Here is a 24,708-nt window from a genome sequence, read left to right as displayed (position 1 = left end):
CAAACATCTAGCCAGGGTGTCACTAGTGATTGAGAAACATCATTCTAGAATCTTTATTATTTTGCTTTCTACCATCTACCTAGAACTGATTATTGTTTTGTATGTTGTTTATTATATATTTACATCTACCTTTTGTCTAGAACTGATTTTTGTATAATGTGTGAAGCACAGAGATTACCTTTTCTTACATGTGAATATACATTTTATATGATGTTTATTAAAAGGATCACTTCCCTACTGCTCGATGGTATTTTCTTTGACATAAATAAAGTGACCGTAGTATATCTATGGGTCTGTTTATGGACTCTGTTTTTTGTTGGTTTTTTTTTTTTTTTTTTAATTTTCTGCCATTGGTCTACTTTGGTTTATCCAAAGCACCAACACTATGGAGTTTTAATTACATGGCATTATGATAAGTCTTTACATCTAACAAGGCAGGTCCTATATCTAACAAGGCAGGTCCTCCTACTTTGTCTCATTGCTTTCCATAAATTTTTAGTCATATCAGTTTTATAAAACTTGAGTCTATTCGTTGAGATAGAGTTAACTTCTTTATGATATTAGGTCTTATAGTTCATGAATGGCAAATTATCCATTTATTGTTCTCAGGATCCTTTTGAACTTTTTAAGATAGCTTTTATTTATATGATTATATCAGGATATTTATTGCTTATATCAAGGTTGCTTCTCGGCCTTGGCACAGTTGGTATTTTGGGCCAGATAATTTTCTTTTCTGTAGACTGTGTGTACATGGAGACTCTTTATGCATCAGAGGATTTTTGCCTAACCTCTACTCACTAGATGCCTGTAGTACTCACCCAGTGTGACAGCCAGGTAGTCTCTAGACATTTCCAAGTATATTGATCCTAGTTGAGAACAATATTTACTACTTTCGAAATTAAATTTTAAATGTTTATTAGTTTATTTTAAAATACTGTTCCATTACATGTTAACATAACACCATTTTGAGAAAAATATACATTCCAGAACAAAATTTAGTGTGAAGAGTACCATTGTTTTACATGTGTTAAAAATCTCTTTAATGTCTCATTTGATAGAAGGCAGTTGGATTCTCATATCTGCCTCTGTTCAGATATTGTATGTTATATAGCCTCTGGAAAATTCCATCGTACACTTGTGAGAATGGCAGCAAAAGGCAGATAAGTTGTTAGTATTGTTTATGAAAATAGTTTTGTTTTTCTGAAGATCCACTAATAAGGTCTTAGGGATGCCCCCCCGGGGCCCACAGATCACACTTGTCAGACCTCGTCCTAGAGATTACAGAATGTACCCCTCATCTAATTCAATCAATTTGTCAATAAATTAAATCAAGTAAATTAGATTAGCTCAATAATTTGTTCATTGTTTTATCTTTCCAGACAATGCAAGAAACCTAAAACACTTTAATCCCATTCATTCCCTTCTATACTCTACCCTTTACTCAATTTGTTTGCTACTATACTCTGTGTTTTTAAACTCCATATATATTGTAGCCACCATGAAACGACATCCTTTTGCTATATAGATTTACCGACATATTTACCACTTGTATCACTTTCTATTCTATCCTCCATCTTCAGTTCTTCATCTGTGATCATTTTCTGTCTTTGAAGAACACTTGCTGTCGCATCCTTTATAGTGTACGTCTGTAGTGAGAAAGTCTCTTCATTTTTGTTGTCTGGTCATGTTCTGCATTTCACCCTCCCTTTTGAATGATTATTTTTTAGGATTCTGAGTTGGCAGTCATTTTTGTTTAATGAGGATGTTACTCCTTTGTGTTCTGCTTTCTGTTGTTTCTGTTGAGAAATGGTTAGTCTTGTCACTGTCCTCCATCCAAAAAGAGTAGCAAGGACACCTGCAGTAGAACACATTTTTTGCTTGTTGCAGTGAGGGGCACACACTAAAGGGAACTTTGGGGTGTCTCACTAATGGGGTATTAGAAGGAAACTATTTCAGGATTTGGACTTCAGTTGGGTAGTTTGGAGAGGGTCTAAGGAAGTGGAAGTTTGTCCTAGATTGGGTGTCATCAGGACATGGGACATTTTATGATTGACTTTCTTTTTCTTTAAATGGAGCTAAAATTCACATTACATGCAATTAACCATTTTTAGTGTACAATTCATTGGTATTTAGTGAACAGTAGTCCCTCCTTATTCGTGGAGTACATTTCAAGACCTCCAGAGGATGCCTGAAATTATAGGTAGTACCAAACCTTATTGCCATGAGTCAGACAGATTTCTGTTCGTGTCTGTAACCCATATATTTAATGCCTTTTCTTTCTTACCTAAGTTCTTATTATGAACCATGTTCATAACATCTGGAGTCTGAGGTGCAAGAGCAAAACTAGCACAAATTTCTTTTTTTTTTTTTTTTTGAGACAGTCTTGCTCTGTTGCCCAGGCTGGAGGGCAGTGGCATGATTTTGGCCCACTACAACCTCTGCCTCCCGGGTTCAAGTGATTCTCCTGCCTCAGCCTCCTGAGTAGCTGGAACTACAGGCACATACCACCACACCCAGCTTTTCCTTTGCAATTCAGTGAGTAGGAGATTTGTTCCTACTGTAGATCTTGGTGACTTTAGCATATTTTTTTCTCTTCTTATTGAGAACTTTCACCTTTTTGTGTAAAGGAAACAGTTTGTCAATTCTTTGACATACCTGAAATGCCAGTATCACGACTTTTGTACTTTGGGACCATTATTAAGTGAAATAAAGGTTCTTGAACAAAAGTACTTCAATACCATGACAGTCAATCTGATAACCAAGATGACAACTAAGTAACTAATGGGTGGAGAACACTTACACTGGACAAAGGAGATGATTCACGTTCCTCAGAGTTGGATGGTGTATGATGTCATCAAGCTCTGTAGAATAGCAATTTAAAACCTATAACTTGCTTATTTCAGAATTTTCTATTTAATATTTTTGGACTGTGGTTGACCACAGGTAACTGAAACTGAAAAGTAAAACTGTAGATAAGGAGGGACTACTGTATTTACATTTCTGTGCAACAACTAGCTCTCTAATTTCTAAAGTGTTTGATCACCCCATAAAAACACCATGTATTCATTACATAATCACTTTCTATTTGCCCCCTTCTTTCACCATAAAGTAACCTTTACTATCTGTCTCTGTATGTTTGCCTGTTCTGGATATTTCATATAAAAGAAACTGTAGAGTATGTGACTTTTGTGTCTGGTTTCTTTTACTTGGCATCATGTTTTCAAGGTTCATACAAGTTGTAGCATGTGCTTCATTTCTTTATATGGCTAAATAATATTTCACTGTATAGACATACCATAATTTATATATTATTCCTTAATGAATATTTGAGTTATTTTTACTATTTGGCATTTATGAATACAGTGCTATAAACGTGTGTACAAGTTTTTCTGTGGACATGAGTTTGCATTTCTCCTGGATGTATATCTAGGCATTGAACAGCTGGATTACATGGTAATTCTGTCTTCATTTAGGAACTGCTAACCTTATTATCCATAGTAGATTCACCATTCCCGCCAGCAGTATATGAGGGTCTTTGTTTGTCTACATCAATGTCAGCACTTAACTAGTTTTCATTTTTTCGTTTGTTTATTAAAGTTCTGATGGGTACGAAGTAGTATTGATTTGCAATTCTTTAATGACCATGATGTTTGTTAAACAACTTTTTATGGACTTGGTCATTTATAATTCTTTTAAGAAAGTCTGTTCAAGTCCTTTGCTTATTTAGAAAATTGAGTTACTTGTCTTTTTTGTTGAGTTTTTTTTATATGTTCTGGATATTAAACATTTACCAAATGTATTTTGGTAATATTTGTTGATGTACAAAGGATTTTTCTTTTGTTAAAGTTCAATTTCTGTATTTATTTTTTTACTGTTTGTGCTTTTGATGTCAAAGCTAAGAATCCATTGCTAAATCCAGAGGCATGAAGATTCAACACATGCCTTCTGAGAGCTTTACAAATTTAGCTTTTATATTCAGACTGTTTATCCAGTTTGATTTAATTTCTGTACTTGGTGTGAGACAGGCTTCCAACTTCATTCTTTTGCACGTGGTTATTCAGTTGTCCCAGTACCATTTGTTGAAAAGACTGTTCTTTTTCCCATTGAATGGTCTTGGCACTTAGCTGGAAATGGCCATAGATGATTGGGCTTATTTCTGGACTCTTAAATCTAATCCGCTGGTCTATATGTCTGCCCTTCTGCTACTACCACACAGATTACTATAGTTTTGTAATCACTGTTTTGAAATCAGCAAGTGTGAGTACTCCTTCTTTTTCTTTCTCGGTATCGTTTTTGTTGTTCAGGAACCCTTTCAGTTCCATATGAATTTGAGGGTAAGCTTTTACAATCCTGCAAAAAGGCCTTTAGAATTTTGATAGGGATTGAGTTGAGTCTGTGATCACTTTGGGGGAATTTTACCATCTTAACTATATTAAGTATTGAAATCCATGAACATGGAAGTATTTCCATTTAATTAGGCCTTTCAGTTTTTCTAAAAATGTTTTGTAGTTTTTAGTGTACAAGTCTTTTACTTTCTCTTCTTCTTTTTTTTTTTTCGAGGAGGAGTTTTGCTCTTCTCGCCCAGGTTGTGGTGTAGTGCTGCGATCTTAGCTCACTGCAACCTCTGCCTCCTGGGTTCAAGTGATTCTCCTGCCTTAGCAGTAGCTGGGATTACAGGCGGCCACCACCATGCCCAGCTAATTTTTGTGTTTTTTTAGTAGAGGCAGGGTTTCACAGTGTTGGCCAGGCTAGTCATGAGGTTATGCTTACTCTTTTGTTTTGTTTTTTAAATTATTCTTTTGGTTGCTATTGCAAATGGATTATTTTCTTAATTTTCTTTTTGAATCATTCATTGCTGGTATATAGAAGCACAACTGATTTTTGCATGTTGATGTTGTGGTTTCAAGTTTGCTTAATTAGTTCATTAGCTCTAGCAGTATTTTTTTTTTCTTGTGGATACTAAGGGATTTTCTGTGAATAGAATTATGTCATCCACAAATAGAGATAGTCTGACTTCAACCTTTCCAATTTGGATGCCTTTTATTTATTCTTCTCACATAATTGCTCTGACTCGGACTTTTAGTACAATGTTGAACGGCAGTAGTAAAAGTGGTAGCCTTGTCTCTTTACTGATACTGGGGGAAAACTTGTCTCTCACCATTGAGTATGATGTTTGCTATGGGTTTTTCATAGATGTTCTTTGTCATGTAGAGGACATTTCCTTCTATTACTCATTTGCTGAGTGTTTTTTTTGTTGTTGTTGTTGTTTTTTGAGACTGAGTTTCGCTCTTGTTACCCAGGCTGGAGTGCAATGGCGCGATCTCGGCTCATTGCAACCTCTGCCTCCTGGGTTCAGGCAATTCTCCCACCTCAGCCTCCTGAGTAGCTGGGATTACAGGCACGTGCCACCATGCCCAGCTAATTTTTTGTATCTTTAGTAGAGACGGGGTTTCACCATATTGACCAGGATGGTCTTGATATCTCGACCTCGTGATCCACCCGCCTCGGCCTCCCAAAGTGCTGGGATTACAGGCGTGAGCCACCGCACCCGGCCGAGTGTTGTTTTTTTTTTTTTTATCATGAAGTGGTGTTGAATTTTGTCAAATGCTTTTTCTGCATCCATTGAGATGATCATGTAGTGTTTTTTCTTTGTTCTGTTAATGTGATGTGTTACACTGATTGCATTTCCTATGTTGAACTATCCTGGGATTCCTGGGATAAAGCTCACTTGGTTATGTTATATGATACTTTTAATATGCTGTCGGTTTCAGTTTGCTAGTATGTTGTTGAGGATTTTTGTGTCTGTTTTCAAACATAAAACATAATATTTGTTTGTAGTTTTCTTTCAGTATCTTTGGCTTTGATATTAGGGTGATGCTGGCTGCTTAGAATGTGTTAGGAAGTGTCTCATCTTCCATTTCTGAAAAAGTTTGAGAATAATTAGTGTTAATTTTGTTTCATAGAATTTACCAGTGAAACCACATAGTCCTGGAATTTTCCATTTGGGGAGCTTTTTGATTCTTAATTCAATCTCTTTACTTGTAGGTCTGTTCAGATCTTCTATTTCTTCTTGACATTTTGGTAATCTCTGTGTTTCTAGGAATTTTTCTATTTCATCTAGGTTAGTTTTTTGGCATTTTGTTATTCATAGTATTCTCTTATGATTCTTTTAATTTTTAAGGTTGTTAGCAGTGTTCCCACTTTTATTTCTGATTTGTCACTTGTATTCCTCTCTCTCTTTTTTTTAAATAGTCAATTCCAATTCCTTTGTCAATCTTGTTGATCTTTTTTTTTTTTGAGATGGAGTTTTGCTTTTGTCGCCCAGGCTGGAGGGCAATGGCTTGATCTCGGCTCACTGCAACCTCTGTCTCCCAGGTTCAAATGATTCTCCTGCCTCAGCCTCCCGAGTAGCTGGGATTACAGGTGCCCGCCACCATGCCCAGGTAATTTTTTTTTTTTGTATTTTTAGTAGGGACGGGGTTTCACCATGTTGGCCAGGTTGGTCTCAAACGCCTGACCTCAAGTGATCCACCTGCCTTGGCCTCCCAAAGTGTTGGAACTACAGGCTTGAGCTACTGCACCTGGCCTGTTGATCTTTTTAAGGAACCAACTTTCTTTCTTTAATTAGAGGGAGGCTCAGGTGGGGGTTTTTTGTTTTTGTTTTTGAGACAGAGCCTCCCTGTGTTGCCCAGGCTGGACTTGAACTCCTGGATTCAAGTGATCCTCCTGCCTCAGCCTCCTGAGTATTTGTGACTAAAAGAACCAATATTCTCTTATCTCTATTCTAAAGATTTATTATTTCCTTCCTTCTGCTGGCTTTGGGTTTCGATTGCTCTTCTTTTTCCTCAGGTAATAATTCCCTAAGGTATAAAGTTAGTTGCTAATTTGACATCTTTTTTAAAGTAGATATTTACAACTGTAAATTTTCCTCTTCATGCTGCTTTTGCTGTATCCTATAAGTATTGGTATGTTGTGTTTTCATTTGTCTCAAGATTGGATGGCATACTAAATTTTATCTGTAGGAAATGGCAGGCTGAAGCTGGGATAAACTTACACTGGCATACCCTGTTTTATTATGTGTTGATTTATTATGCTTTTCATATATAGTGTTTTATACAAATTGAAATTTTGCAACAACCCTGCATCAAGCAAGTCTACAGGCACATTTTCTCAACAGCATATGGTCATTCATGTCTCTGTGTCACATTTAAGTAATCCTCACAGTGCTTCAAACTTTTTGTTTTGTTGTGGTGATCTGTGATCAGTGATCTTCGATGTTTCTATTGTAATTGTTTTAGGGTGCCACAAACTGTGCCCAATCAAGATGGTGAACTTAATTGATCAATATTGTATATGTTGTGATTGCTTCACCAACTGGCCTTTCCTTGCCTGTCTCTCTCCCTCTCCTTGGACCTCCCTATTCCTGAGACACAACAGTATTGAAATTAGGCCAATTAATAGCCCTACAGTGGCCTCTATTAGTGTTTGAATAAAAGGATGAGTCACATATCTCTCCCTTTAAATCAAAACCTAGAAATGATTAAGCTTAGTGAGGAAGGCATGTCACAAGATGAGACAGACCAAAAGATGGGCCTCTTGCAGCAAACATTTAGCCAAGTTTGTGAATGCAAAAGAAAAGCTCTTGAAAGAAATTAAAAGTGCTACTCCACAAAACTTTTAGTTCCAACACAAATAGTGGAGAAAGTTTGAATGGTCTAAATAGAAGATCAAATCAACCACAACATTTCCTTAAGCAAAAGCTTAATCCAGATTAAATCACTAACTCTCTGAAGGCCAAGAGAGGTGAGGAATTTTCAGAAGGAAAGTTTGAAGCTAACAGAGGAAAGAAGCCATGTCATAACAGAAAAGCGTGAAGTGATGCAGCAAGTGCTGATTGATATAGAAGCTGCAGCAAATTACCCAGATCTAGCTATGACAATGCATGAAAATGACTACACTAGCCAACAAATTTTCAGTGTAGATGAAACAGCCTTCTACTAGAAGGAGATGCCAAGTAGCACTTTCATAGCTAGAGAAAAGTAAATGCCTGACTTCAAAGCTGAAACTTGAGAACAGGGGAACTCTCTTGTTAGTGGCTAATGTAGCTGGTAACTTTTAAGTTGAAGCCCAATGCTCACTGACAATTCCATAAACATTAGGACCTGTAAAAATTATGCTAAATCTACTCTACCTGTGCTCTATAAATGAATCAACAAAGCCTGGATGACAGTGCCTCTGTTATGGCATGGTTTATGGACTATTTTAAGCCTACAGTTGAGACCTGCAAAAAAGGATTCCTTTCAAAATATGCTCATGGATAGTGCACCTGGTCATTCAAGATCTCTGATGGTGATGTACAAGGTGAATGTTGTTTTCATGCCTGCCAACATTGCATCCACTGTAGCTCATGGACCAGGGAATAATTTTGACCTTGAAATTATATTATTTAAGTACATTTCATAAGGCTACAGCTGCCGTAGCTAGAGTGATTCCTCTGATGGATCTGAGCAAACTAAATTGAAAACTTTCTGGAAAGGATTAGCTATTATAGATGCATTTTTTAAAAAAATGTGATTCATAGGAGGTCAGAATATCAGCATTAATAGGAGTTTGGAAGAATTTGATTTCCACCCTCATGTATGACTTTGAGGAATGCAAGACTTCAGTGAAGCAAGTTACTGTAGATGTAGAAATAGCATGACAGCTAGAATTAGAAGTGGAACCTGAAGGCCGAGTGCCATGGCTCATGCCTATAATCCTAGCATTTTGGGAGGCCAAGGTGTGTGGATCACTTGAGGTCAGAAGTTCAAGACCATCCTGGCCAACATGGTGAAACCCTGTCTACTAAAAATACAAAAATTAGCCAGGTGTGGTTGTGCAAGCCTGTAATCCCAATAAAAAAATTAGTTGTGCATGCTTATGCAAGCCTGCAATCCCAGCTACTTGGGAAGCTGAGCCAGGAGAATCGCTTGAATTGCAGTGAGCTGAGATGGCACCACTGTACTCCAGCCTGGGCAACAGAATGAGACTCTGTCTCAAATAAATAAATAAAGTGGAACCTGAAGATATAACTGAATTGACACGATCTCATGATGAAACCTTACCAGATGAGAAGTTGCTTCTCGAGCAAAGAAAGTGGTTTCCTGAGAAGGAATCTACTCTTAGTGAAAATAGTGTGAACATTGTTGAAATGACAACATAGGATTTAGAATATTATGTCAACTTAGTTGATAAAGCAGTAGCAGGGTTTGAGAAGATTGACTCCAACATCAAAAGAAATTTTACTGTGGGTAAGATGCTATCAAAACAGCATTGCATGTTTAGATAAATCTTTCATGAAAGGAAGAGTCAATTTGTCAAAATTCATTGCTGTCTTATTTTTAAAAGTTGCCAAAGCCACCCCAACCTTCAGCATCCACCACCCTGATTGTTAATATAAAGCAGAAATCTCAGCAAAAACTCACCAAATGCTCAGATGACTGTTAGTTTTTTTTAAGCAATAAAATATTTTATTTATTAATTATTTTATTTTGAGACAAAGTCTTGTTCTGTTACCCAGGCTGGAGTGCAATGGTGCCATATTGGCTCATTGCAACCTCTGCCTCCTGAGTTCAAGCAATTCTCCTGCCTCAGCCTCTCAAGTAGCTGGGATTACATGCCCTCACCATCACACCTAGCTAATTTTTTGTATTTTTAGTAGAGACAAGGTTTCCCCATGTTGGCCAGGCAGGTCCCACTCTTGACCGCAGGTGATCCACCTGCCTCAGCCTCCCAAAGTGCTAGGATTATAGGCTGTGAGCAATAAAGTACTTTAAATTACTATATATACATTGTTTTTTAGACATAATGCTTTTGCATACTCAATAGGCAATGACAGTATAGTATAAACATAACCCCACCCCCCCCTTTTTTTAAGTTCCTGGGTACCTGTGTGGGATGTGCAGGTTTGTTATGTAGGTAAATGTGTTCCATGGTGGTTTGCTGCTATCAACACATTAAGCCCAGCATGCATTAGCTATTGTTTCTGATGCTCTCCCTTCACCCCTACCCCATAGGCCCCAGTGTGTTTCCCTCCCTGTGTCTATTAAATGTAACTTTTATATGTACTTGGAAACCAGAAAAAAAAAAATGTGGCTCATTTTATTCTGATATTCACTTTATTGCAGTGGTCTGGAAGTGAACCCACAGTATCTCCGGTATTCCTTTAATTGGTAAAGAAGGTGACAAGAGGCAGGGATGTTTGATAGTTCCTGTTGCACAATGACCTTGTGTGGCACGGATGTTTTATGAGATACTATTTTTTCTTAAGGCAGCTTTGTGACCGAACATGAGATAGTCTGATAGCATGAGGTTAGTCGTTGAACATCAGGAGCTGCTGCTTTTTTTTCCCCCATCAGTTTAATTGTTGTCTCTTTATAGGTGTTCTTTTTGTGGCTACTTTAAGATTTTTCTCACTGTCTTTCTTTCATTAGTTTTCCTGTGACGTATCTAAGTATAGTTTTTAAATATTCAACTCAGAGTTCTAGGTGCTCCCAGAAGCTTTGGCTTGATGTGTTTTGTCAGTTTTGCAAAAATTCTCAGCCATTGTTTCAGAAGTATTGCTTCTGTCCTATATTCTCCTTTCCTTTTGGGATTCCGACTAAATGTTGGAATGTATGTGTGATCTTTTTACATCAGTTTCAGCTCTTACTCTTTTCTCTATTTTCCATCCTTTTGTCTCTCCTATCTTCATTCTATATACTTTGTTTTAACCTTCTTGGAGTTCACTAATTATCTCTTTAATTGTATCAAATTCCTGCTTTGTTACATAGTGGCCAGAGCATATGGTCTACAGTGATTTCTGTTTCTGTTGGAAGTTTCTCAGATTCTATAAATGTTTTGTGTTTTGAAAAAAAGAATGTCCAGTTGTTATATAGAGCTTTCTCTATATATTTGATCAGTGGTTCTCTTCACACACCTCTTAAAATAATTTTGGAAAACGATGGCATTTTTAAGTTGGCATCTGACATTTTTGTCACAAGTGAGAATTACATGTTTATTCATTATATTGTATGCATAATTTATATATCATTTCTTCAGAATCTTTGCACTCTAGATTTAATTCATTAAGGTTACAGAAAATGTCTGCCATGTAACATTTAACAAAGCCAGTCTTCACAGCTAAATTAAGGTGACCCTTTGTCAGTAAAAACCTGGCTTCGTTTTTTTAAATTCAAATAAACGTATTTGTCTGCATCACTGTTGATGACCTTTTCATTTCTGAATTTTAATTCTGAGACTGGGAGTCAGGGAGAGGAGTGGAGAGAGAAAAAAAGGAAGTATGAAGAGAGAGGCAGATACTGGAATCTTCCCATGAGTTGTTTTTTGATTTATTAAGACTATGTGGCCTTCAGATTTTCCTATTTTCTGTTTTGCTGCATTGGCAAATATAGAGCAATTCTCAAACCTTTTATTTGGTTCCCAAATAAAAAGTGTATAAAAGGCTTTTACACACTGGAGCACTTCCACAATGCTAAGATTTTGGGCAGCTCTCTTCTTGACCCTCGAGGTATTCAGTTAGCAAGATAGGCAGAAATCTGTGCCTTTGAAACTTAGTTTTAGAGGAGGGATGCACAAACCACAACCAGAGTAAATAAATATATTGCATAGTGTGTTAGAAGGTGTTAAGTGTTATGAGGAGGAAGGGATAAACTAGTATAAGTAACTTTGAGAATGTCAGCAGTGTGGAGAAGGTAAGGGAGTTTGAGGTGTTACTTTAACTAGAGTGGTTCGGATTGGCATCGTTCAAAAGATAATGATTGGGCAAAGACTTGAACCAAGATGAGAGAGTTTGCCGTGAGAATGTCTGGGAGAAAGAGCATTCCATCTGAGGAATAGTCAATGCTAAGGCCTTATGGTGGTAGAGAACATATTCAAGAATAGTTGTGACTACAGCAGAGTGAATGAGTTGGGGAGAGGAGTAAGAAATGAAGTCAAGTCAGAGTAACTAGGGAGTGTCTCTCTGCAGATCCTTACAGGTCATTGTAAGGGCTTTTCCTTTTTTATCTGAGAAAAACAGGAAGCCATTTTAGGGTTTTGAGGGACATTATCTGTCCAGATCACTCTGATTGCTGTGTTGAGAATAGATGGTAAGTGGGTAAGGATCTATCCTTGTACTAAGACCAGATTAGTCAGCTGATGAAGTCATACAGGGGAGAGATAATAGTGGATCTGGGTATAACAGTGGTGAGAAGTTACTGGATTCTGGATGTGTATTTTAAAGATAATGGCAGTAAGAGTTCCTGATGGTTTAGATATAAGGTGTGAATAAACAAGAACAGTGAGGTTTGCTCAAAGTTTATTGGCCTGGAAAACTAATAAAGATGAGGAAGGCTGTTAGATATGTGTTTGGGAACCTTTCTTTTGTACAGTGAGAAAAGGGTGATCTTTAGAACAGAGATGGATAAGAAGAACTAGAGTATTGCAAATATAACATTCAGATCAATTTTGGGGAAAGAGTACATGTGGAAGTTGAGGAACTGGAAATTAATACTTTACCTGCATACTCCTTGAGAAAAATGTCTGTACTTTCAGGAGCATACATAGCCCAGTTTGAAGACCACTGTTCAGATCAACCTTAGTAATTATGTTATTAAAATCTTCTGTATTTTTCTTTACTTTTTAAGTCTGCTTAATTTGTTAATCTTTGGGAGAAGTGTTTAAAGCCACCCTCTCTGGCTACTGATTTGTCAGTTTTTCTTTGTATTTGTAAAAGTTTATTATTTTTATATTTTATAACCATTTTGTTGTGTGCCAAGAGATTCATGACCGTCTCTTTCTTTATGGTGGATTACATATTAGGCTTTACTAATTTATAATGTTCATCATTACCAGGCCTAGTACTTAATATCCTCAGATTCTATAAACTAGTATGTTTTAAATAAAGAAGCACATTTGAGAGGAAGCTGACAAAACACTTTGAAATTAAAAATTACTAACAATGACAGCAACAAAGCACTGTTAGCTCTACTTTTTTGAATCAAAAATGAACAACAAAAAGAATTCAGGAACTGTGTTTGGTGGTATAGGCAAACATATTCCCTGGCTATATACTGGGAATCCTATTGCTAAAAACACGCAAATTTAGCTGCTAACTAAAAATTAATAACATACATTCAACCCTGGAAATCCTTGTGGGATTGATTCCATGTCCCCACAAGAATACCAAACTCCAATAATGCTCCATACCTTTATATAAAATGGTGTTGTATTTGCATATAATCTGTCCTCATCCTCCTGTGTATGTTAAACCATCACTATATTTCTTGTAATAACTAATACAGTGTAAATGCCAAATAGTTGTTATACTGTATTGGTTTCTTATTTTTATTTTTTATTTTTGTAATTTTATTTTTTATTTCTTTTGTTCTGAGTTTGGTTGAATCTGAGGATGCAGAACCCCCAGATAGAGAGGGCCAACTATATTTTTGTTAAGACAATAATGTGAGAGAAAAGCATGCTTAATACATTTTGTTTCAAGAAAAGCAAATTTCTTGTATTTGAATTATTACCATCCTAAATTAAGATAATTGTAAAATAGTGATCATCTTGAAATGTTTTTTAGATGATAATTGGATTTTTTTTATTTCAGAAAAATAAATTGAGCAAGGATACATTAACAAGAGGCCACATTTAATATAATTTTTGAAGTAAAACATTCAGTTTTGTTCTATTTAGTCCTCAAAGATGTCACACTTTTCCATGTCATACTTTTCCATGTGAATATATGGAATAAGTATATTCAAATATATAAATGTTTAAATTCAAATATATACATTCAATATATAAATTTGAATTTACATGGTAGAGTTTGAATGTAATGCATGTGAGAGGTTAAATACTCGTTATAGATTATTAGATTTGCAGAAATTTTTTCACAATTTAAATCCCTCCTTTCAATAATTTAAATTGTAAATCAGTGAAATAATTCAATCTTGGATGTCATCATTCAAGGTCTACTTCTATTAGACTTTAATTAATTTTATATTTTCTAAATATGTGACTTAGCAAATTAATTTTATAGAACTTTTATAATGACAGATTACTAAAACCTACAGAAGTTTAAGAAACCTACATACTGTTAAGTAAAATCTGTGAACCTTTGAATTTGAAAAACTTAACTAAATTGCTGGGGCATTAGAAGGAAACTAGGATACATTCATTACGTTCCAAGCATCAGGCTAGACATGCTGGTAAGTGTTCTGTTGATTATCTTTTCCCAAAAAGGAAATACAGTTGACTCTTGAACAACATGAGCTTGAACTGTGCAGGTCTACTTAAATGTGGATTTTTTTCGATAAATATAGTTGATTTTCTGTGTCAGTGGGTTCTGCATCTGCACCCAAACCAAATGCATATCAAAAATAACATTTCAATGGCATGTGAAACCCACATATAAGGAGGGCCTGCTTATTTTATCCATAGATGGTGCCAAGTGCAGGGACTTAAGTATGCTTAGATTTTGGAAACCACCAGGGTTTTAGAATCAATCCACCATGGATACTGAGGGATGACAGTAGTTTCATCTGCATTAACAATCTGTTAAGGCACCAGTCATCTTTTCAGCTGTTGTAAGGAATCCCTTCAAAGCCACCGTGTTTTCATTTGCACTCGTGCCGCTAACTTTGATGTGCGTACTATAATTTGCCTTGATCCTGTGGAATATACATGGTTGGGGCAAAAGTTTCATTAACAACACTTTGAACATTCTTAGCTTTTAAGTTCTTCAACAGATTTCTAGTATTTACTGAATAAACGTTAAGCAAATAGATATCTGACTTGATGCTGATTCTATACTCTAAAACTGTTCTTTTGTTATTTATTTATGTCTTGATAATTGTTGTGAAATGTATAGGTATAGTAATTTTTTGAATGGTGAAATTGTCTTTACCCTTTAAGTTTATTTATATTCTTAAGCAGTTTATTCCATATATGCATATGTGGAATATATGCATGTTTACCTTACTACTTTGAGTATAATTTTCTCTATTTTCATGTATATAGTCCCTGACTTACAATGACAGTGGTTCAATTTTGCGATGGTGCAAAAGCAGTGTGCATTCAGTAGAGATTATATTTAATCTTTTATTTTTTATAAAATTTTTATAGACTGTGTCAGGTGATTTTGCCCAATTGTAGGCTAATGTAAGTACATTTATGCAGGCTAAGCTACAATGTTGAATAGTTTAGATGTATTGAATGCATTTTCAACATGATGTTTTCAATTTATGATGGGTTTATTGGTAGATAATCCCATTATAAGTAAAAGAGCATCTGTATATGCTTCGTATTTCTAGGACTTTTAACACTCTCGCTATTCTTGCATTTATTAGACATGATGGTTTAATATTTATAAAGCATTTCAAAACTGAACACAAACAGCAAACCCATCATAGATTAAAGAATACCAAAAGGCTCAAAGTAAAATGACAATTTATGGGATAATACTCTCTGTGGAGGGCAAAGTTGACACACTGCCTCTGGAGTATGGGTTTGACACACTTTAGCTACGTTGGTTTCTTTCAAAGTTTCCCAGTTAATGATTTGAACAGATATGTTTTATATTGAACTGACCCATGTTAATTACACAAATGTGGTCAAACTGGTCTTTTATATATATATGTATGTTATCACTCATTTTAAATGCTTAAGTGCTTGAATTTGTCTTGTTTTAGCCATGTACATATGTCATTTACAATGTAAACTGAGGCCATCATTTATTCTAACTACATGACAGTATAAACAACACAGCAGTCATTAGGTGCTATGACTTACCACCCTCCTTTGGTGCAGCTATAATTTATTGCCTTGCTTCTTACAGTTGCAAAATTCTTCGTTAGGAAATTAATGTTTGATTAGTGAATATCCATTTGATTTTCTACTACTGTTGATTCTCATTATTACATAATTTTGCCATGTCTTAAAAGTTATGTCTTTGTAGGGCCTCCCTGCCCCACTTTCCTTCATCCGCATAGTTACTTGCTTCCGTTTACCATATGGGAGCTTCTTTAGATGTGTCAGATCATATTTAGTATTTAGTATACTTTGCAGTAAGAATGATTTGAGTTATTAGGTATTTATGATCTGGTACCCAATTTTGTAACATCTTTCTAAGAAAGTGAGGATAGGCCGGGCGTGGTGGTGGCTCATGTCTATAATCCCAGCACTTTGGGAGGCCCAGGTGGGTAGATCACAATGTCAGGAGATCAAGAATATCCTGGCCAACATGGTAAACCGTGTCTCTACTAAAATACAAAAAACCAGCTGGGCATGGTGGCACACGGCTGTAGTCCCAGCTACTCAGGAGGCTGAGTCAGGGGAATCACTCAAACCCAGGAGGTGGAGGTTGCAGTGAACCAAGATTTACGCCACTGCATTCCCCCCTGGCAACAGAGCAAGACTCCGTTTCAAAAAAAAAGAAAAAAATGAGGATGGTACATGGCATTAGGAACAAAGCTGTTCAGCAGGTTCAATGTAACTTGTTTGCTTTATTTTTTTATTGCAATCTGTATATCAAACTCAGTGCCTTTTTTGTTGTTGTGTTGTGTTTTTTTTTTGGTATTGCCAAAAAGGAAAATAAAATCTCTGGATGTAACATTGAGTTTTTCTGATACAGATAGCTCTGTGGCACAGATAGCTCTGTGGCAGTATGTTGGTCATTTAATGCCATATTTTCTTTGTTCAAAAATCAATTTATCTACAGATCATAAGTTAACTAAAGGATTATTTCAACTAATTGTGAACTTAGAGAATATTTTTAAGGTTCAGTAGTATAATTCTCCGGTTTTTAGCTCATTATCTCAAATAATGTTAAATGTTAATTATGTAAAAAACAAATACAAAACATTTATAGTACATATTAGAAGGAACCTTAGAAATCATCTTATTCGATCCCCAACTCCATATTCCCATCTGTAATGTTCTTGACAACTAAGTAATCTAACCTTCTGAATCATTTTATTATTTGGCTTGGTTTTAGAGTCAGTCTCATGCTGCATACCCTTGTATCTGTTGAGTTTTTTTTAAGTGTTTCTTCTCAGTTGTTAAATCCAGAATAAGATATTACCTGGATGATATACTCTGTCTTCTCTTGAATTGTGCACTGGGTGAGAGTTAGGTATATATGTTTGTACATTGTGTATGGTATATATAGGTTTAAATGCTGCAGTAATTTTAGACATAGTATTTCAGTTAATTAAGATTTGTTTTGCAGTTAGACTGACAGTTGTGAATGGTTTTCTCTTCTTGACCTAATCTCATACATTACTAACTGAAATTGTCATGTGTTCTCAAGGATAATTTAAATGAACATAGGGTTTGTGAAAACCTGACAGATCCTAACTATAACTCAGCTAGTAGGCAAATTATAATTTATTTATAGTGGTGTAACATAGCTATTAATGAACTAATATACAATGAGGACAGATTGTACTATATTTTTGCATGAAATTATACTATACAACAAAGGTTGGCATTATGTGATAAGTACCCACAAAATGTTAACCTACTTGCAGTAAATACAATTAATAATATACATAAAAGAATGAAATTAAGCTAATTTTCTATCAGAAAAGAATTGTTCATGAACAGAAAGTGGACAGCATAGATTTGATGACAGGAAGGTTGTATCTAATCTGAATTACTGAGTGACCTAGGAAGCTTGCTCAGAGGGATTACAGAATAATTATGTTAATATACAATTATCACCTCATTTCTTCTGTAGTAACCTCAAGATGTAGTGTAGTGAGGGTGTTATAGCAAGTGCTGATAGTTTGCAAAAATACTGATGTTTGAGATTTCTAAGACAATAAGTCTAGCTTGAGGCATATAAGTGATGATCTGTCATCTTGAAGACAGATCTGACCTTTGTGCAGTTTTTTAATGCTCACAGTATATAACTAGAGGCAGTAATAGCTGTAGAACTCATTATGATTTTCCAGAAATTGAAATATATTTTATGTAGATTTAAAGTTCTGTTTGCAGCTCTTTAAAAAGGTGTGTGAATTCTTTTAAGAACATTTTAAAATTCACTTAAAAGAAGAATTCTATGATTTTATGGGGAAGATTTAGTAATAGTGTCTAAACATTGTTTAAAAATCTTGATACAGCTAATTCATTGAATCATTGAATTAAAATTTAGGGAGTGCAAGCATCCATTTATTTATTTTAATTTATTAGCTTCTGTTTTTAAAACTTAATGAATAATGCCTACCTTCAAATATGTTCCTACTTTGTTATAGTAACCTAAACTGGTATTGATGTCTCTGTTATATATACATTTGACTATACAAAGGTAGTTGAAAAATTATTTGAGATAGTGTACATTAACTCAGGTCAAATGCTTTCTTGCCTAGATGCCACATAACCCAACATGAATGTAGTAAAATAATTTTTGATGATGTTAAAATTCTGTATCCATTACTCAATGCAACAGATTTTGATGATCCATTGTTCTGTATTGTATCTCAATACAACAGCTATGAGTCTTAAGTACTATTACTAAGAAAAAGTATATTTGAGGCATTGTATAATTAGAATATATTCTGAACATTTTAATTGTTCTTAAAGTAGGTACCCACACAACATTAACCTATTTTTAGTAAATACAGTTAATAATGTACATAAAGGAACAAAATTAAGCTAATTTTCTCCAGTAAAGAATTATTCATGAACAGAAAGTGGACAGTATAGATTTGATGACAGGGAGATTGTATCTAATCTGAATTACTGAGTGACCTAGAAAGCTTCCTTGCTGAGTCAACTTTTGTAGATGCAGAAGATAATGTCTTTTATTTTGGGGTAGAGATAATTATTAATTTGGGGGTAAGTAAGCTATATTTTGTTATGTGGATGTGAAGGAAAACTTTCATTGTTGAAGACTTCATTTTATATTTTAATAATATTTAATCTGATTTTTTTTGTTAGATGTGTTTTGTAGATAAAATACCTGTTATGCACATTTTTTTTTTTTATGTTTTTGAGCAAAACAGTTTGATATCTTCAGAATGTGAACTTACAAAAAGCTCTTATAGAGCTGTTCTGGTAATGAGGATGCAGTCTCCAAGCTGATATGATGTTCTCATAGTTTGTCACCCTGCTGTTCAGGGGGTACCAATGAAGTTGCTTTAAATGGGAAGCGTCTGTTCCATCTCTAAACCTCTAACACCAGAACAGATGGGTGGGACATAGAACATGGAAGGTTTTACCTCTGAGATGGTAACAGTGAAGCCACTCATTAACACTGAATTTACCACTTCGTTAGCAACATCGCTTCCTGTTGAGAAAAACTAATATAGGCTTTCAAATTCACTGAGCATATATTTGTCTACCTCTGTGATTATAATAAGTGGGAATGGAAAGGAAAGTAACTGTCTTTCAAGCTAGTTTTTTTTTGTCGTTCATTTCAGATTTATGAGATTGTTGCTATTGAAGCATTTTACATTTTCTACCTAATTTAATGAGAAATATCAGGAATGAATAATAGTGTAGCATTAAGGTTTGCTTTTCTTTCCCTTGACATTTGCACACCCTTTCCTAACACATGTTTATGTGCTGCCCATTTTTAACTTCTGTGTATGTGATGTAGAGACTCCTGCTGGGTGATGCATTAGCACCATTTTGGAGTGATAACATTGAATGTGATCTTATTGGAAGTCTATTTTTATTACCACAGAAGTTTGCCAATCTCAAAACAGAATTCTAAAACCTATGAGGGATGGAAAAATGATTGTTGGTATAAATAAGAATGTCAAAGTATAGTAATAGATATTTGTTGTATTAAAGAACACATTTTATGGAAAGAATAAGTGCTTATTCTAAGTTATAAAATAAGGGAAAAGTAAGAACAATTTTATTATCTTGAATTAGATTTACTGTTTTACAAAGCATGAAATCGGTACCCTTAAAGAATAGTAGAAATATTGAACTTCATTGAAGAGGTTTTGATTTCTAAATGTTTTAGATTGTAAGGACCCATTGCCCTAAAGTAATATTACTTGTTATACAAATTAAAAATACTATAAAAGAAACATGTGAAGGCTTCATTCTTTATCTGAGAGAAGGAAGCTAACCTGTCTTGTTTACCATTGTGTCCATAATACAGGATCAGTGTATGCCACAACTATTTAGTAAATATTTGGAGAATGAATAAAGTACAAAACAGGAAAAGAAATATGGAAACTTAAGCCAATTTTTCAATTAGTTAATACCTGGGGTTACCAAATAGCAGGTTCATTCAGTTGTACATGAGTGTTATTGGATATTTTGAGGACCTTATTATAATTACTGAGTTAATAAATCAGAACCTGATGGAACTTGTATTTGAACAGGGTATCCAAATTTCATAGGAACAAAATTCTTACACTTTAGAAACTTTTACTTTGATTTTGAAATTGTGTTTTTCTTATTCCAATACTTATTCAGTCTTTTATTCAACAAATATTGCCTAAGCACCTATGCCAAGTGATGCACTAGGTTCTAGAGATATGATAATAACTAGATTGCATTCCTAGCCCTCAAGGAGCTGACATTCTTTGAAGAAGACAGACACTTCCAATGTGGCCATTTCTAAGAACAGGAAAAGAGCAGGGTGCAAGGGAACTTTTCATAGTAAGGGCAGTCATTACAGTCATGGTATGAATGGATCCCAAACATTCAGAAATACTCTTTCCTTTAAAATATTGTACTGTTTTCTCATAATTATTAAATATCTTACCAAAAATGCCTAGAAAAGTTTTATCTACATTTTATATGAAATAAATTTAAAACATATGTTTATGCTATTTTATTGTAAAATGTGTTAGGCCATTGCATTAGACTACCAGGTCATAAATGGATAAATGCTTTTAGAGAATGCCTATAATTTGGGGTCTCACATATGAAAGTTTGACATGAAACTTCATTAATTTTAACTTTAGTAAAGTTAAAATTTACTAAAATTTAGTTGACTTTACTAAAGTTAAATTATGGTTAAGGTTAATTTGAATAAGGAATGAACCAATCTATGAATAAAGCATATTTACAATTGATAGAATGTCGGGAGAGTATTAGGCATCTTGAGAGCAAAGCAGTGTTTTAAAAAGTACTATTTCATACATAAAACACTGATGGTGATAGCAAATATATTCATTCAAATAAAGTTATTTACCGAATAGTGTTTTGTTCCCTTCCTTCAGAAATGAACTTTTAAGTGACAAATCTTTCACTTCTCTGCAATATTGATAGTTTAAATTATTCTCTATAGAGTAGAGTGACTGCCTCTTAAGTCGAATAATTTTCTTTATATTAGCCATCTCTATATGAGGTTTAAAATTTTTTCAGTCTGTAGCATATTTACATTGTGTGTGTCTGTGTGTGTGCTGCTTTTCTCTAGACATTTTGTGTATATGACGTATTGGATTGTTGTTGCTTAGCATGAAGAACAATATTAACCTTTGAGGTGCTTCTTAAATATTCCAGTGTTTGTGTTCTTTCAGTCTTGGAAAATTATTAGGATCTCAATATAAAGAATAGAAAATTAAACTAATAAAAATATGTACTTTCAACTCTCCATACATTCAAATAGTATTTTTTCTTTCATGCAAATCTAAATTTCTTTTTTCCGTTTTCTAGACTAAATGTGTTAAATGGGCTTGCCAACAATATGGATGATTCGAAGATAAACACCGATATTACTGGTGCTAAAGAAGAACTCCTAGATGACAACAATTTTATCTCAGACAAAGAGAGCGGAGTTCATAAACCAAAAGATTGTCAAACATCATTTCAGAAAAATAATAAATTGACTCTGCCCGAAGAACTGTCAGAGGACAAATCTGAAAACGCCTTAAGTGGAGGCCAGTCTAGTCTGTTTATACGTGCTGGTTCTCCTATTGTTTCTAGTGAAAACTTTATCTTGCCTAAAGGAGCTGCTGTTAATGGACCAGTTTCACACTCCTCCTTAACTAAGACTTCCAATATGAATAAAGGCAGTGTTTCATTAACCACTGGACAGCCTGTGGATCAGCCAGCAACAGAATCTTGTTCAGCATTGAAGGTAGCAGCTGATCTTCAGCTGTCTACGCAGAAAGCAAGTCAACACCAAGTTTTATTTTTGTTATCAGATGTAGCACATGCTAAGAATCCCACCCATTCCAATAAAAAACTACCTACCTCTGCTTCGGTTGGTTGTGACATTCAGAATTCAGTAGGGAGTAATATAAAGTCAGATGGCACTTTAATAAATCAAGTAGAGGTGGGTGAGGATAGTGAAGATGTATTGGTAAAAGACGATTGTGTCAATACATTAACAGGAATTTCCTCAGGTACAGATGGATTTAGGTCAGAAAATGATACAAACTGGGATCCCCAAAAAGAGTTCATTCAATTTCTTATGACTAATGAGGAAACAGTAGATAAAGCTCCACCTCATTCTAAAGTAGGTCTAGAAAAAAAAAGAAAGCGAAAAATGGATGTAAGTAAGATAACTCGTTATACCGAGGATTGCTTTAGTGATTCTAATTGTGTACCTAATAAATCAAAAATGCAAGAAGTAGACTTTCTAGAACAGAATGAAGAGCTGCAAGCTGTAGACTCACAGAAATATGCATTATCAAAAGTGAAGCCTGAATCAGCTGATGAAGACTTAGAATCTGTGGATACTTTTCAACATCTAATTTATAACTCAGATAAGTGTGGAGAAGAGAGTTCACCTGTTCATACTAGCACTTTTCTTTCAAATACCTTAAAAAAGAAATGTGAAGAGAGTGATTCTGAGTCACCTGCTACTTTCAGTACCGAAGAGCCATCATTCTACCCCTGTACAAAGTGCAATGTGAATTTTAGGGAGAAGAAGCACCTCCACAGGCATATGATGTATCATTTAGATGGGAATAGTCACTTTCGTCATCTTAATGTTCCAAGGCCATATGCTTGTAGAGAATGTGGACGGACATTTCGAGATCGCAATTCACTTCTAAAACATATGATTATTCACCAAGAGAGAAGACAGAAGTTGATGGAGGAAATTCGTGAATTGAAAGAACTTCAGGATGAAGGAAGAAGTGCACGATTACAGTGTCCTCAGTGTGTGTTTGGTACCAATTGCCCTAAAACATTTGTGCAACATGCTAAAACCCATGAAAAAGATAAAAGGTACTACTGCTGTGAAGAGTGTAACTTCATGGCAGTGACAGAAAATGAATTAGAATGCCATCGAGGCGTTGCACATGGGGCAGTGGTAAAATGCCCTATGGTCAATTCTGATATAACCCAGAGAAAAACACAAAAAAAGACTTTCATGAAAGACTCTGTAGTAGGAACGTCAAAAAAATCGGCTACCTACGTATGTAAGATGTGTCCTTTTACTACTTCAGCCAGAAGTGTTTTAAAAAAGCACATGGAGTACTTGCATTCATCATCATGCGTTGATTCATTTGGCAGTCCTCTTGGACTTGATAAAAGAAAAAATGACATCCTTGAAGAAACTGTAGATAGGGATAGCACTAAACCATTAAGTAAACAACAGTCAACCACATTTCCAAAGAACTCTGCTTTAAAACAAGATGTGAAGCGAACATTTGGATCAACCTCACAATCAAGTAGTTTTTCAAAAATCCATAAGCGGCCACACAGAATACAGAAAGCTCGGAAAAGCATTGCCCAGTCAGGTGTAAACATGTGCAATCAAAACAACTCTCCCCATAAGACTGTTACAGTTAAAAGCAGCATTGACCAAAAACCCAAGTATTTCCATCAAGCAGCAAAAGAAAAATCTAATGCCAAGGCAAATAGCAACTATTTGTATAGACACAAATATGAAAACTACAGGATGATCAAAAAATCAGGTGAATCATATCCTGTGCATTTCAAAAAAGAAGAAGCTAGTTCATTAAATTCTTTACACCTGTTTTCATCATCAAGTAATTCTCACAATTTTATTTCAGACCCTCATAAACCTGACACCAAAAGGCCTGAAAGCTTCAAAGATCACAGACGTGTAGCTGTAAAGAGAGTAGTTAAGGAATCTAAGAAAGAAAGTTCTGTTGGAGGGGAAGACTTGGATAGCTATCCAGATTTTTTGCATAAAATGACTGTTGTTGTTTTGCAAAAACTTAATTCTGCTGAAAAGAAGGATAGTTATGAAACAGAAGATGAAAGTTCCTGGGATAATGTTGAATTAGGAGACTACACTACACAGGCCATTGAAGATGAAACCTATAGTGATATTAATCAAGAACATGTAAATTTATTCCCTCTATTTAAGAGCAAAGTGGAAGGTCAGGAGCCTGGAGAAAATACTTCTCTTAGTTATGACCAAAATGATGGCTTTTATTTTGAATATTATGAAGATGCTGGAAGTAATAACTTTTTGCATGAGATACATGATCCTCAGCATTTAGAAAATGCAGAAACTTCATTGTCAAAGCATAGTTCTGTTTTTCACTGGACTGATTTGTCTCTTGAGAAGAAATCATGTCCTTACTGTCCAGCGACATTTGAAACAGGTGTTGGGTTATCAAATCATGTCCGGGGCCATCTTCACAGAGCAGGATTAAGCTATGAAGCCCGTCATGTTGTATCACCAGAACAAATAGCCACAAGTGATAAAATGCAGCATTTCAAGAGAACTGGCACAGGAACACCTGTTAAGCGAGTTAGAAAAGGTAAGTTCTCCATGGGAATGATTTGGTC

At 35.1% G+C, this 24,708-nt stretch overlaps 1 protein-coding gene across 15 annotated transcripts in view; it reads left to right on the top strand.

The window, feature by feature from the left end:
- The window catches only part of ZNF644 (zinc finger protein 644), a 106,790-nt gene that overhangs the window by 58,476 nt on the left and 23,606 nt on the right, over positions 1–24,708 (top strand). For 12 of the 15 annotated variants that reach the window (XM_002751062.7, XM_078332407.1, XM_009001666.5 and 9 more), the window contains one exon: positions 21,649–24,680. The exons of the other annotated variants lie outside the window; for them this stretch is intronic. In XM_002751062.7, the coding sequence (XP_002751108.1) occupies positions 21,649–24,680 (3,032 nt within the window). The remainder of the gene's footprint in view (positions 1–21,648; positions 24,681–24,708) is intronic. 15 annotated transcript variants of the gene reach the window in all.

Source organism: Callithrix jacchus, chromosome 7 (assembly GCF_049354715.1).
Source record: "Callithrix jacchus isolate 240 chromosome 7, calJac240_pri, whole genome shotgun sequence".
Taxonomy (NCBI): domain Eukaryota; kingdom Metazoa; phylum Chordata; class Mammalia; order Primates; family Cebidae; genus Callithrix; species Callithrix jacchus.
This window is presented reverse-complemented; position numbering and strand designations above follow the sequence as displayed.